This window comes from Belonocnema kinseyi, chromosome 4 (assembly GCF_010883055.1).
Source record: "Belonocnema kinseyi isolate 2016_QV_RU_SX_M_011 chromosome 4, B_treatae_v1, whole genome shotgun sequence".
Taxonomy (NCBI): Eukaryota; Metazoa; Arthropoda; class Insecta; order Hymenoptera; family Cynipidae; genus Belonocnema; species Belonocnema kinseyi.
The window spans coordinates 81,122,049-81,134,199 of NC_046660.1; the positions used below are offsets into that span (position 1 = coordinate 81,122,049).

The 12,151-nt window shown below is 25.8% G+C and overlaps 1 protein-coding gene across 1 annotated transcript in view; it reads left to right on the top strand.

Moving 5' to 3' along the window:
* Positions 1-12,095, top strand: part of LOC117170519 (innexin inx2-like) — a 36,532-nt gene extending 24,437 nt beyond the window's left edge. The window contains exons 3-5 of the mRNA XM_033357296.1: positions 1,077-1,319; positions 4,825-5,120; positions 11,433-12,095. Coding sequence (XP_033213187.1) covers positions 1,077-1,319; positions 4,825-5,120; positions 11,433-11,655 — 762 coding nt within the window. The 3' untranslated portion in view covers positions 11,656-12,095. The remainder of the gene's footprint in view (positions 1-1,076; positions 1,320-4,824; positions 5,121-11,432) is intronic.
* The last annotated feature ends 56 nt before the right edge of the window (positions 12,096-12,151 follow it).

Sequence of the window (12,151 nt, forward strand, 5' to 3'; positions counted from 1 at the left end):
AAATTAAATATGGCGGTTTCTGTATACAAAAATAGTGAAAAATGTTTGATTTTTTATTTTGATAATTTTTTGTCTGACATAAAACGCTTTAGTATCTTAAAATTTCTTCAACTATCGATGCACAAATTCTTAAATTTTAACAAAAAAAATTCTATATATATGTTTTTTCTTCCAAAATCATGGACAAAATGCAAAAATGTTCCAAAAACTGGTTTTTTCCAACGTCTTTGTTTTTTTCAAAAACTTCAAAAATTACAAAAAAGTTCCACTGAATAAAAATGTCTTGAAATTAACCATAGAACACTATGAAATTTTTTTAGATTTTTCAAAAAATCAAAAACTTGCAAAAAAATTTATCAAAAAATCTCAAAAAATTGAAGAACATTCTTCGACTAATTCTAAGATTTTGGGAAATAATTGATCAAACTTCATGCGAAAAGAATTCGCATGAAGTTTGATCAATTATTTCACAAAATCTACAGGCTCTAGTACAAATTTTCCAAGAATAAAAATGTCTTAGAATTAGTCAAAGAAGATTTTTGAATTTTTGCAGATATTTTGAAAAAAAATTTCTAAAATATCTGAAAAAATTTCATAGTGTTCTATGGTTAATTTCATGACATTTTTAATCTATGAAATTTTTATTTAAACTTTGAAGTATATATATAATTTTTCTGTTAAAGCTTAAGAATTTTGTGCACCGATAGTTGAAGAAATTTTAAGATATTATCGCGTTTTATGTCTGAAAAAAAAAATTATAAAAATAAAAAATCAAACAGTTTTCACTATTTTTGTATGCAAAAACAGCCATATGTAATTTTGACGACGGATTCAAATTTAGCTCACCCAAAAACATAAGGAACAGTACTTTTGATCTATTTATTGTTTTGTTATACCCATAAATTTTGCGGTCAAACTCATGATATAAAATTGATATCTTTGGTCGTTAATGGGTTAAGCAACTTATTCAGAATCGAATAAAAAATCGATTCTCGAGTTTCAATTCTATCCTCCGATAGAGACTCTTAGCTTCTACTAGTCTACAATATTCTTATATTATACGTGTTTTGCAACAGGTCTGCTTCGTTCTTGCCTTGCAAGCCATTTTCTTCTATGCGCCCCGAGCATTATGGGGTGTTTGGGAACGAAACACCCTGAATTTGCTCTCAAAGGATTTGGCTTCGCCTATCCCGGAAGAATCTTGGACTGATAAGAGAAGAGCTCAGCTCATCAGTTACTTTGTCAATATCAATCAACGTTCCCAGAACTTCTACGCTATACGATTCTCGATTTGCGAGTTAATGAACCTGATAATCACGGTATGTTTGTTCAGTATGAATTGAGGGATGCTACCAGACCTGGAAAAGTTATGGAATTTTGAAAGAATTTTCAGGGTATCTACTAGGGTGGTCCTAATTATCTGTCTCTCGAATGTCCATGCATATCGCCTGGATATTTTTATTAGAATCCACAAACAAATAAATTATTTTTTTCTTTGTTTAAAAAAATATATATTTTTTTATATAAGTCTGTTTTTAGGGTCCCTAAAAACTCAAGTGAAAAAATAGTTTGGCGAGTTTTTAGCTTTAATTATGATCAGGGTAGCGACATGACCAGAAAAACAGGAATTTTATGGGCCGAAAAAAACTCAAGAAATTAAATGGAATTTAATTAAAAGACCGGGAATTTATTTTTAATCATAGCAAAATTCAAGTTTTCATTATTTTAATCATTTTTGTCAATTTAGAAAAGTTCTTTCCACTTTATCCACAGTTGTAGAACATATAAGTGAAAATAATTATCGTTTTAATTTTAGGACAGATAGTTTTGGTACAGAAATATAATTTCACTTGAAACAGGAAACTTTTGACATGGAACGAGATTTTTTTTAAATATTAAAACTGGGATTTAGAAGACGGGAATTTTTAAAAAATCCCTGTTTTAAGTCAAAATTCGACACAATTTAGAAGATCCATCTTCCAATAATTAAAACAAAGTACTTCAAGTAGTATTTCGAACAAAAAACGTTTCTAAATTAAAATATAATTTTTTTTACGTATTTCGTTTTTTACTTTTTCTGAAAATCCGATTTTTTCTTGCAAACAATTATATTTTAACGAAAGATTCTACTATTCTATTTTTGGTTGAAATTTGACCTTTTTTTAATGAAAATACAAGTATTTGGTTAAAAATTAATATTTTGTATTTAAAAATTAAACACTTCTTTTAAAAATTCATGTAATTTGTAAAAATTTGTCTTTTCTACCGAAAATTAATCTTTTTGGTAAGTATAAAATTCCAAAATTCCAGTTGAAGATTCATAATTTTAATTGGAAATTCGTCAGTTTGGTTGAAAGTTAATTTTTTTCAACTGAAAATTTAACCGTTCCATTTTTTGTGGGAAATTGACTTTTCACAGGCCAAAATTGAACAATTCCGATGTAAATTTGTCTTCTTAAATGGAAAATTAATTTATTTCGTTAGCAATAAATTTACTTGGTTGTACTATAAACTTTTTTGTTGAAATTTAATTTTTTTAATTATGATTCTTCATTTTAATTAAAATTTCATTTATTTAATTGAAAAATGAGCTTCTTGATTGAAAATAAGTTTTTTCTTTGAATGAAAAGGGATTTTTTTTACCGAAAATTTGTTTCTTTTTTGATTGAAGAATCTATTTCTTGGCTGAAAATTTAATTATTCAATTTTTAATTGAAAAATGATCTCTTTTAGTCGGATATTCGTCTTTTTTGATTGACCGTTGATTTTCTTAACTTAAAATTTGATTATATAAGTTTTTGGTAGACAATTGATCTTTTTTAGTAAAAATTATTTGGTTGAAGATTTTTCTCCTTTGATTGAAAATTCAACTATTTCGTTAAAATGCATGTAATCTTTTTGTTTAAAATTTTACCTTTTGTGTAAAAAATGCAAGTATTTCAGTTAAATATTTATCATTTTAGTTGAAAACCAACTGTTTGGTTTAAAATTCCACTATTCGAGTGGAAGATACAAAATTTTATTTAAAAATTCATTTAATTTAAAATTTTTTGCTCTGTAGTGTTAAAGGATGTTTGGAATGAACGTCATTATTTATAATAAACGTTTGCGTTTTGCGACATTTCATAATTTATTAAGTTCAAAATTCTTAAATATTTAATTTTTAACCCATTCAATTTTAAATTCTTTAATGAAGAAAAAGAAGAGCTATTTAATATTTAGCAATATTTCACTGTTCATTTCAGAGGAGTAAACTAAAACTAAATATTTAAAAATAAACTATTTAAAACTGAATTGTTTCACATTGAAAGCCTTAAATCGTTAAAATTTCGAAAACTTTTAAACTTTGAGCTATACAATTTTAATTCGTCCCTTTAAAAACTGTTTATTTTGTAAGTGAAATTGTTAAATTTTGATGTATAAATAACAATTGAACACTTATTATTTATAGAAACAATTTCAAATAATTTCAAATAATTTAAGCAAAGTGTGTTCCTACAAAATTCATGTTTTTATCGATTTGTTAGTGCAAATATCCACAATCTAAGTTAAAACCAAATTTAGATTGTTGCATATTTCACAAAAAAAAAATTAGAAGCTTTTTTAATAATTGTGAAAGGCTTCAGAAGAATAAAAACATTTTCTTAAGATTCCTAGGGAAACTAAAAATTATTTTTCATTTTGAATAATTACTTTCAGAGAATATTTGAAAAGATTTTTAAATTTGCATGATTTTCTAGTAATTGCAATAAAGAATGATTTCTAAAAATTGTAGGAAAATAATCTAAATATCCATAAATATATTTTTTAAATAAACGAATTTATCCTACTATTTTTAGAAATTCTTACATATTTTGAAAAATTTCCTTCAAATCTTCCAGATTCTTTTTTGACAATTTTGGAAATCTTTAAAAATATTCTCTTAAAATAATTTTCCAACACGAAAAGTAATTTTTATTTTTCTCTTGAAGGAAATGTTTTTATTCTTATGAAGCCTTTCACAATAAAGCTTCCAAACTTTTTCTTTGAAATCTGGAAAAATTCACTTTTTTTTAATTAGACAAATTATTTAATAATTTGAAATTTGGAAAAATTTCAAACAACTTCTAGATTTCTCATAAATTTACAATAAAAATGGCAAATCTTTTCAAGGATATTTAAACTATTTAAAATGCAAATAATTTAACTTCTAATTTAAGAAGTATTCAGCTAAAAAAATCTATTTTTAATGTTTCTAGCTTAATATATTATAATTTTGAAAAATGTTAACTTCATTGCTTGATTGTTTAATATAGAACAGTGTGGTGTGCAGCTGCCATTTTATATGGTTAAATTATTTAGCATTTGAATTTTTAATTTTCTAATTTAAAAATTTGTAAACATCAATTTTAAATAATTAAAAATTCAATATTACCACTTTCAGTGCGTTAATTTTTGGTTTATTTTTTATTTCTTTAAATGGAAAAATGTTTAGCTTTAGAGTCCAAATTTTTTAATTTTATTGACCGGCAAAAATGTTTGCGAACCGGGAAAAAACCTAGAGATGACCTTGATTTTTTTTCTTCGATTTAAACGGCCTAGGGTGGACGTTTTGAATTTAACCCTTAAACGGGGTACACTCCAACCCAGCATACGTAAACGGTGTACCTGTGCGAATTGGTTTGTTTGCAATATTAATATTAAATATTTAACATATATATTTAATGTATGCGGAGATAATCCGCTGCAGCTGTGTTTGCGTAAATGTAAAAAAAAACGAAAAAAATTCGGGTGCGAATTCGCACCAGTGTACCGTTTGAGGATTACTCCCAATTTTCTTTCTAGGTTTCGCAGATTTATTTTATCAACATCTTCCTCGATGGTGAGTTTTCTCTCTACGGACCAGCTGTCATGGGATTTATGTCTGCATCTAAGAACGAACATATGATTAGTCCGATGACTCGAGTCTTTCCTCTGAAAGCAAAATGCTCGATTTTCGTTTTTGGTGCGTCAGGAACAGTTCAGAATTTTGACGCTCTCTGCGTTTTGCCTCTGAACGTCGTCAACGAGAAGCTTTTCGTCTTCTTCTGGTTCTGGTACATATTCCTATCGATTGCCGGTACGCTTGCCATCATATACAGGTAAAATGTTTTCTTTTTTTTCTTTATATATTATTGTTTTTTTGTCTCTTATTGTCAGGGCTGTCACACAGTTACAGGAAGTCTACCCAAACTGGAAAACCTGGAATAGCAGGAAATTTTTATATATCTGGAAAAACCTGGAAATGTCAGGGATTTTTTTTTCGAAAGTGTACTTAATTTTTTTGAAACTGGAATATTAAATTTAATAACACGTTCTTTTGTTGAAAATCAATTTTTTCACTGAAAGTTTAACTATACTGTTTTTAGAGGAAAATTAATCGGCTCTAGATAAAAATTCAAGTCTTTGGTTGAAAATTCATGTATTTTGTTAAAAATTCGTTCTTTTTGATTGAATTCCATTATTTTTGTATTCAAAATTAAATTCTTCTTTGGTTGAAATATCAGCTAATACATTTCTTGTTCCGAATTGATCTGGTTTGAATGAAGATTTAATTACTTGATTGGCAGTTGCTCTTTTCTTAAAAATTAATTTTTTGTGAAAGATTCATTATTTTAATTGAAAATTCAACTCTTTGGTTGAAAAATTAGCTATTTTGTTGAAAACTAGTTTTTTTCTTTTTCAATGAAAATTGAATTATTCTATTTGAACCTTGAACTATTTTGTTGAAAATTTGTTTTTTTTTTCTTTGGCTTAAAATCAATTTTTCACTGAAAACTTAATTATTCTATTTGCAACTTGAACTATTTTGTTGAAAATTTGTTTCTTTCTTGGTTGTTGAAAAGTAATTTTTTAATGGAAATATATCTAATATTTGGTTGGAAAATTATCTTAAGTTTAAAACTTTGACTTTTTTGGTTGAAATCAATCTTCTTGGTTGACAATAAAATTATTCGGTTCAAAATTTCAATATTTTCTCAAAAATTTACCTTTTTTTGTTTAAAATCCATCTATTGTAAATGAAGATCCGTCATTTTAGTTGGAAATTCATTACTTTGTTTGAAAATTTCACTATTTGGTTGCAAATTGGTATTTTTCAATTCTTGGTCAAAGTTGAATTAAATTTTGTTTTAAAAATAAATCTATTTTTTATAGAAAAATAACTTTTTAAATCAAAATTTAACTATTCTATTTTTGATTAAAAGCTGATATTTTTTTAGCTCAAAATTCGTCTGTTTCCTTGAAAATTGATCTTTTTCTGTTGAAAATTTAACTCTGACTGAGAATTAATCTATTTTTGGTCACTTGAAAAGTCAACTTTTTTTGTTGGAAATTCAGCTTTTTTGGTTGAAACGGCAAATATTTGGTTAGAAATTTAGCTGTCTTGGTTGAAAAAACGTTTATTATTGAAAAATAATGTTTTTGATATACAAAGTCAAAGGTTCTCGAAAACATTCGACTTTTTAAATTGAAAACTCAACACTTTTTATGAAAATATATATCTTTTGATAGAAAATTAATCATTTTTGGTTAAAGATTCACCAATTTAATTGGAAATTGATATCTTTGGTTAAACTTGGACTATTTTGTTAAAAATACATTTTTTAAATTAAATTTTAACTGAAAATTTAACTATTCTATTTTGGATTGAAAATGTATCTTTTTTTTTATTAGAACTTCTAGATTTTTCAAGTGTATTTTCAAGTGTATTTCTCTGTGGCAGCCTAGTTTATTGTTTATTTTTACTGATTAATATTACGTCACTTTCTGTAAGAATCATCTTTTATCGCAAGATTTTTAATCTCTATTTCCATTAATATCACCGAACTCTTCCAATCAATTTCATGAAAGAGTTGCAGAATAAAATACGTGATTTTCCGCGCACGAAAAATGACTGTTACACATTCACATGCTCGTCAAGTTCATCAAACACTTCAAAAGTGAAGTGCATGTGTCAATTAAAATTCACATTTAAATTCTTCATTAAAATGGGGGTAAAAAGCTGCTGATGGGTACCGGGAATTTCATGAGACCGGGAAATGACGGCGAATTTCTTTTTTGGCCGAGAATTTTACAAATTTTTAGAAAAAAGAACTGTACAAGTTTTATTTCAACACTTTTTTAAATAATCATTTTAATTTTTATCTTTTTCAATTATAATAATTGATTTTGCAGGAAGATTTGGAATGAGTTCAAAATATAAGAATTTCCGGATTTTAGCGTTAAAAATTGAACTGTTTCAATAGGAAAGTTTCAGCAGTTGAACAAATATAAAGGTCCGATTGAAACTTTATAAACTACTCTCAAATTTAAAATAACTTGAAATTAATGTATTTATAATTCAGGTTTTTCTTAAATTTAAAATACTTTTTAGTGTAAAAGCAGAACATTAAAAATTTTTTAATTAAGAAAAATAAAAATAATGTTTTTGAAATATTTCATTGTTCACGTAAAATGAATGATTCTAAGTCAAATATTCAAAACTAAACTTTAAAAATTATAATTTTGATTGTATTTTTTGAACAAATTTAATTTATCAGTAAAATTCTTAAATTTTGGTGTATAATAAATATTGAACACTTATAATTCCTAGAAAAAATTGTAATAAGTTGAAGAGATGAAGAGATATTTAGAAGTTTGAAAAAGATTCAAAATTATTTAAAAGTTTGTAATGATTAATTTAAGTAAGTTAAACGAAGTGTCTATACGTATACCGACAGATTTCGAGCAACAAATTTAGAAGCTTTTTAAGAATTATGAAAAGCTTCAAAGGAATACAAAAATTTTGCCTAAAATTTCTAGGAAAATTGGAAATGAATTTTTGTTTGAAACAATTAATTTTATAAGAGAATGTTGTTTTAAAAATTGAAAAGGTTTCCAAAATTTTCAACAATAAATCTGGTAGATTTAAGGAAATTTTTTTCATTTTGCAGGATTTAAAAAAATGCTAGGAAAAATTCGAATAAACATAAAAGATGTTTAGAAGTTCTGAAAAATTTTCAAAAATAATTAGTTAAATGAGTTAGAAATCAAACGGGTTTGTATGTTTTTCTTTACGAAGTTGCTAGTAAAATCCTCGCAAGGAAAAATACGGGAAGCAAGGCTGGCTCGTAAATCGTTTAATATTCGATTCGCTATTAAATATGCAGGCGTTATTACGGGATTTATGATTTTCGCACCAATCAATCTGCAATCTTCCATTTTATTAAAAATTTACTAATTTTGATGTAGAGCCGATTGCACGTAAAAATTGTCTTACAATTTTGTAATTAAACTATTCAGAACTTAATAATTTTATATTAAATCATTTAACAATTTATAATTAAAGCTATTCAAATTAAACGAATTCGAGCATTAAGAAAAATATTATAGATTTTCAAAATGTATTATTTAAAAAGCCAAATCTCCAATAGTATAAACATTGAGTAAATATTTTTTAATTGAAAGTTTCAAAAATAAAGTTGAACTTTCTTCAAAATTAATTTTTTTGGTAGAAAATCAATTTTTTTAGGTTAAAAATGTAACTATTTTGTAGAAAATCAATCCATTCAAGTTAAGGCTTCAAGCATTTATTTGTCATTGCGTATTTTTGGTTAAATTAAACTGTTTCTGATATCAAATCAAATCTTTTTTGGTTTAAATATCAACTATTAAATGTTTTTTTGAACATTCAACTCTAGATTTAAAATTGAACTCATTGGCTTAAAGTTTAACTACTTTCTTCTAAATTAATTTCGCTGTTGTTAAAGATTCATAACGTTATTTAAAAATTCATCTCTGGTTGAAAATTGAATCACTTTTTTGTAAATTTGTTTTTTATTTAAAAATTCATTTATTTTTTTTTATGGAAATTTTACTATTTGGTTCAAAATGTAACTTTCTGGTTGAAAGTGAAACTAGTATCTTTTAAGTTCTTGTTTGTTATTAAACGTTCATATTTTTGGCTAAATTCAACCGTTTATTATATGAAATCAAAATAATTTTTGGTTAAAATATTAGCTATTACATTTTTTTTGTTAAAAAATTAGCTTTTTAGGTTAAAAACTTAACTTATTCTTCGTTTTAGTTGGAAATTCGTTTTTTTTTTGCTCAATATTTCATTATTTTTTTTTTACTGAAAATTTTACTATTTGGGTAAAATTTTTAATTATCAAGCCTTTCCGAAAAATTGGGGGACTTGGAAAAGGGGGCAGAATTTAAGACGACTAGACGCAAGCTTTTATGAAAAGTATCACACCTGTCATCCCGGATTTCTGGACGAGACACTTTCGCTTTTTAATAGAAATTTTACTATTCCATTTTAAGATAAACATTTATCTCTTTACTTTAAAGTTCTAACAATTTGGTAGAAAACTCATTAAGTGTTGTAGTGGAAAATCAGTCTTTATGGTTGATAATTCAATTATTTGGTTCAAGATTCAATTTCTTTGTAGAAAGCTCCTCTTTTTGGCTTGAAAATTTTAACATTTTGAATTAAATTTATCTTCTTTATTGACTAAAAAATCTTTTTAAATTATAAATATAACATATATTAAAATTTCATTTTTTTTGTAGAAATTTAATCTTTTTTATTAAAAGAATTCGTCTTTTTTGTTCAATACAATTGTTTTTGATTAAAAATTTAAATCTTCTCGTGGATAAAACATTAAATAATCGCATTAAACCTCAAAAATTAATTTTGTAAAAAGTGTTGATATAATTTGTTGGCTTTAGGGTCAGGTTAATTAAAACTAATTAAGTTGTTTCAAACGTTTCAATAGTGGCCCTCATCAGTGAGTTTTATTAAATCTTGTAGGTACACAGTTTTATAATTGAAAGCATTATTTTTTGAATAATATCGTAATTGTGAAATAATAAAAAATTAAAATTCCTTAATTTTAAATTTAAATTTTGTTGAATTTTATTAAGAACTATTGATAAATCTTGCAGTGATCTCAAAACATTATTTTATTTGAACGGAGTACAATTGATGAGAAAACAATACCAATGTAATCGAAAAAGTTTTGTCACCACTTTTTTATTTAATGAAAAAATTTCAATTGAAAAAAGTTTTTTACAAATTATTTTTTTTCAATGACGTATATGTAATTAAATTTAATTTTTATTATTTTATTCCTTTTTTGTTATTTTTCAAATCTGTACGAAAAATATTATTCACCTCAATCGTTTGTGGCAGAGAAATAACCTAAGTGATGCCTTTGTTTGTTATCTTTGGGAATTGTGTCTATGAAAATCAATTCTTCTGCTTAAATAAAAATTCTTCTATACTTAAATAAATGTTCGCAGTAATAAGAAGAATGTCAAGAAATATTTGCATTTAAAAATTATTAGTTTAAATAATTTTTCCCTTGATTTTTCGTATACAAATTTTGCTTTAAAAAAGTTTTATGTTTCCGAAACTGGTTGAATTTCAAAATAAAATCATTTCAACAATCACAATGTAGTCAAAACTAAATTTGTCAAAACCTTTAATTATATCAAAAAAAGACATTATTGCTATTACTGTAAAAATTTATTTAAACATAAAATTTATTTATTATTGATACTACTGTAGAAATTTCAAATGTAGAAGAATTGATTTTCATAGACACAATTCACCAAGCTAACCAAAAAAGGCCTGACTTAAATTATTTCTGTGCCACAAACAATTGGATTGAATAATATTTTTCGTTGAAATAGATTATTTGAAAAATAACAAAAAGGGAATAAAATAATAAAAATTCAATTTAATTACACATACTTCACTAAAAAAATAATTGGTAAAGAAGATATTTCGATTGAAATTTTTTCATTCTATAAAAAATTGGTGAAAAAACTTTTTCGACTACATTGGTATTGTTTTCTCATCAATTGTACTTCGTTAAAATAAAATAATGTTTTAAAATTACTACATGAATTATCAATAGTTCTTAATAAAATTAAACAAAATAAAAATTAAGGAATTTTAATTTTTTATTATTTCACAATTACGATATTATTCAAAAAATAATGCTTTCAATTATAAAACTGCGTACCTACAAGATATTGTGTACTTTTTACAGATTTAATAAAACTCACTAATGAGGGCCACCATTGTGTGCCGACACGTTTGAAACCACTTCATTAATTTCATTTCACCTGACCCTATAGCCAACAACTCAGATCAACACTTTCTACAAAAAATATAAAATGTTACATTATTGATTGGTTGAAAATTTGAGAAAAAAAACTTTACGTAATTTATGCAAGGCCCCTTTCTGCATGTAAACATGTTTAATCTCCCCTAGTTTCCTTTTTTACGTAAAAAATTTCCCTATTCTCCCTTTTTTAACCTCTTTTTGCGCTGTTGAGGTTCCGTGATTCCTAAATTGAAGTATTGGAAGCAAATATTTGAGAAATAAGTATATAATGTAAATATTTAATTCTCTATTCAGGGTTCTCGTGTTTACTCAGCCCTGGGCAAGACTCTATTTGCTGCGTGCTCAGACTCGAATTAATTCGAGAAAAAAGCTCGAGACTTTGGTGGACACGCTTAATTTTGGAGACTGGTTCCTGCTGAACCAACTTGCTGAAAACGTGAGTCCCATCGTGTACAGAGAACTCGTTGATCAACTTGCAACGGAAGTTTCGTCGAAGCAGTTTGAGGCACACGCGTGAACACGGGTTTTCAGAAGACCCGAACTTTCGACCTTTGGTCTAAGCATTTTCAAGCAACGAATTTCGACATAGTTTATACCAAGTGTGCCTTCTGACCTTAATTATTTAAAACTTGACAAATATTCCAAATTGAGCAGAAATTATTTATTCTTCTTTTAATACGTCCACGTACAAATTAAAATAAGCGTGGCGTACAATTGTGTATTATAAGAGATAATTAGGTTAACATAGGACGGAAGTTGCCAAGATGCCAAAAATAGTTGCTCAATAAGCTTAAGAAACTATAAAAGTACAAATTCTTCTCCTCTCTTTAGATTCGCGACAATTCCTTAATTTCAAGGTAAAAATAGTTACATGATATAAGAGTAAGGGTAGGTTTTATTTATTTTTATAGAGTATTGTGTAATTTCGTAATAAAAAATAGTTGCGTATGTTTTATTTGATTATAATTTTTGTTTTTTTCTGGTGTCAAATTTCCGAATTTGATACACGTATG